General features: G+C 32.9%; 1 protein-coding gene across 1 annotated transcript; it reads right to left on the reverse strand.

The window, feature by feature from the left end:
* Window positions 1–438: 438 nt before the first annotated feature.
* Window positions 439–675, reverse strand: K441DRAFT_556565 (uncharacterized protein; the record flags this gene model as incomplete). Its single annotated transcript, XM_067643334.1, is given in 2 exon segments — window positions 439–576; window positions 595–675. Coding segments are annotated over 2 exon segments (219 nt in total), but the record flags the coding sequence as incomplete, so codon positions are not given.
* Between the last annotated feature and the right edge of the window lie 3,085 nt (window positions 676–3,760).

Genomic DNA, 3,760 nt, shown 5'->3' on the forward strand with positions numbered 1-3,760 from the left:
TTCTAGTTAAAATTCTTTAAACGCTTATATAATTATAAGGAGTTCTTTATTATAGATCTTATAGTTACACTCTTATAGTATAAGCTTAGATAAGTAGAATATAACTAGGTAAAGGAGACCGTTATTACCTATCTAGGAAAGGACGCCTGCGTTAACATAGTCTAAGGAGTTGGTTTTAAAGTAGAGTTGTTGTCCTAGTATAAAGTAAGCTAGGATAGATGCTTTAGTAAAGGCATTTTTAAGGTCTTAGAACGCCTTTTTGCATTTAGGCGTTTAGGTAAAGCGTAAATACGTTTTTCTTCCTTTTATAGAAAGGCCCTTCGTTTATATTATTGCTGTAAGTAGTGCTACTACGCCTAAGAAGTTGTATATAAATTTCTAATAAAAGTTAGCGAAACTAAGGAAGGCTTATACGTCCTTAATGCAGTTAGGGGCTTACTATTTAGTAATTATATATACCTTCTTAGGGTCTATACAGACACCCTTAGTAATAATAATTAGTCTAAGGTATTTTACTTCTATAACTAAGAATTTATATTTCTTTAAATTAATATAAAGTCCTGCGTCCCTAAGGCGCTATAGGACCTTTTAAACGTGTTCGGTATACTTAGAGGGGTTATTACTATAAATAAGTATATTATCTAGGTACGCAGAGTAGAAGTTATTAAGGTAGTCCTATAAGGCGTTATTAATATAGCTTTAAAAGGTGCCTGGGCCGTTATATACGCTAAAGGGTATAACGGTATATTTAAATTGGCTAAAGCGCGATACAAATACGGTTTTTTATTTGTTACCTTCCTGTATTTAGAGATAGTTAAAGGAAGCGATAATATTAAGCTTAGTATAGATTTTGGCTTAACTAAGCCGCTTAAGGGTCTTACGTATAAGCGGTACTAGGTATTAGTTTTTAATTATAATAGCGTTAAGTCCTCTATAGTTAATGTAGAATTAAATACCTCCTTTTAGCTTTTTAGCGAGAAGGATAGGGGCGGCTGCTAGTAATATGCTAGGATAAATAAATCCTTTATTAAGGTACTTGTCGATATACTTTTTTATAACTAAAAGTTTATCTTTTAATATTAAGTAGGGTCTCTTATAAGGTGGCATTTTTCCTTATTTAATATTAATGGTATAGTCATTAAGTTAATATAGGGGGAGTATATCTACGCCCTTTTATAAGTATATGTCGGTAAAGTTATAGTACCTCTTAGGGAGGAGCTTATAGAGTTCTTTATTAGTAAGTCCTTTTTTAAGCTTTATAAACTTCTTAAAGTTTAAAAGTAAAAGTCCGTAGAGTTTTGTAAGGGCGTTGTCTTTTAAAAGGTTAACTATATCTATTCTATTACTATAGAGGACGTAGTCCTATTCTTTATTAAGCTTATATAGTTATAATTAGGAAGCTGTAGTAACAGTTTAGCCTTTTCTATATACTATACGGTAGAAGGCTAGGGCACTTATATAGTAGTAGTTAGTTATAGATAGAATAATAAGGGGTTTCTTAGGTTAATATCCTGGGGAGTAAATAGAGGCGGCTAGGCCATGCTCTAGGCAGGTCTCTTTATAGTATTTAGAGTTAAAGGTTACTTCTCTCTTCTTCTAGTTAATGGTAGGGTTATATTATTTAAGCTAGTTTATTTTAAGGATAATAGGGTAGTTAGCAAGTAGTATAATATAGGCCTAGAGTTCTTCCTGGTGCCTATTTATGTCTAGGTAAAGTTATACTATATAGGTAATCTTCTATACGGTATAACTACCGTTAGCGAGTTATAGGGCGCGGGCTTTAGTAAGGGGTAAGGTAGGTAGGTTATAAGTATATACAAATTAAGTATCTATAAATTTATTAGTAGCTCCGCAATTAATTATAGAACGGCTTTTATATTGTTTTTTAGCAGTAGTTCCTATTATAGGTAAAACTATCTATTTCCGTCTATTTATCTTTATAGAGTTATCTATTAAGTAAGCTAATATATAAATCCCTCTATTATTAGGGCGTCCTAACCCGCAACTTAGGGCTAGGACTTAGTGTTTTCCGCTTCTGTATCTAACTCTACCGTTATTACTACGTCTTTGTTTTATATAGTAGTGGCGTATAGTAATATATTTAGTGTTTGGGGTATTAGGTTAAGTATTAGGCGGCAGCTACTAAACCTAGCTATTAAATAGTTTAGGTTATCGCGATAATAGCCTTTTTAATAGCATTTATAGTAGCGTCCTAGTTTCTAGAGTAGCTCGCGCTCTCTATTTAGGAGTTTTTATAGGAAGGTTAGTATAGAGAAATTAATATTGGTTTTAATAGTACTTAAGGTAGTAGGTATCGGTGGCTTAGTATATATAGGTTTAGTAAGCCCGGAGGGCTTCTATAGAGAGGTCTTTAGGTAAGGGTTAGCAGTAGCAATCTAATTTAGTTATTATTCAATCTTCTATAGAGCTGCTACTATATAATAAATATCGTTATAGTTATAGCTGGCGGCTGCGTAATTAAGGTAATAAGTAACTTTTTTAAGGAGGTCCTTTTAATCTTTAGTATTGTCTTAGGCGAGGGCTCTAGTATATTCCTGGAATTTAATATAGAATTTATTAAATAATTTAGTAGGGCTTATCTTTAGGGCACATAGTTTAGCTTAGTTAGTAGCTAGTAGGTTATAGTCGTGGTATATTAAGTTAAGATTATTAAGGACTTTTTAGTAGGACTGCTACTTTTAAGAGCTACTAGTCTCCTATTAGGCGAAGAGTCTATTAAATAGTATACCCTTTATTCGCCCAATAATATAGCCAATCTTAGTATCTTCTGTAGGAAAAAGGTAGGCGCTCTAAGTTAGTTTCTTATAGATTTACATCTTCTAGTAGCTGTATTCCTTACGGTCTCCCTAAAAGACTAGGGGATTAGGGTAGCGTATATTAGACCCTATAGTAGTAGTTTAAATCCAATTATTATAGCTTTTATTATTGCTACTTTAGTAGGGGTTCCTATTAGGTAAAGCTACTTAGCGCTAGCCCTCTATTAAGCGTTAAGTAGGTAAAGTTACTAGGGGCGTAGAGACTTGGGTGGCGTTATATATAATAAAAAGGTATCTAGCGTTATTATAAATGTGCTTATTAAGCTAAGATTATAGGTATTTAATTATACCTTCTCTTTTAGTAACCGTAGCAATTAGTGCAATCTTAGCCTTTTTTAACTATTAGACGTCGCGTTTAGACACGTAGAGGTTATCTTTGGTTTCTTAACATATGTTATCGGCGAGCGCCTTATAAGCTTGTAAGTCTTAGATAATATCGCGATCTTAGGCAGTACGTATCTCGGCTTATATAAGCTTTAGGTAGTAGTTCTATAAAAGGCGGTAGTATTTATTAGGGTCTCGTGCTACTATTTTTACAAATATCTCGGCGTCTTATATTTTAATTTTAATAGGTAGTAGCCCTTTTATTTACTTATCCGTAGTTATATAGTTAATAAAAGATAAAACATTATTAGTGTCTGTCTCCTTAAGGGTTAAGGCTAAGGCTAATAAATTAAATTCTCCTAGGATTAATTAGCGTCGTAAGTTAAGTATAGGTATTAGATTGTTCTTTAGGTTTAATATAATAACTAGTAAGGAATATTGTCTTACTATTATAGGTTCCTTAGAAGTATAAAGTAAGGTAATTTATAGATACGCTGCTTNTNGCAGCGCCTNTAGTATTNNANAGACGTAGAATTNGTNNTAGGNTAAGNGTTNGTAGTAAAAAAGGCGTAACGTAATGTTATGGGACGGGGGCAGTG

The sequence above is a fragment of the Cenococcum geophilum genome (assembly GCF_001692895.1).
Source record: "Cenococcum geophilum 1.58 unplaced genomic scaffold K441scaffold_17, whole genome shotgun sequence".
Taxonomy (NCBI): Eukaryota; Fungi; Ascomycota; class Dothideomycetes; order Gloniales; family Gloniaceae; genus Cenococcum; species Cenococcum geophilum.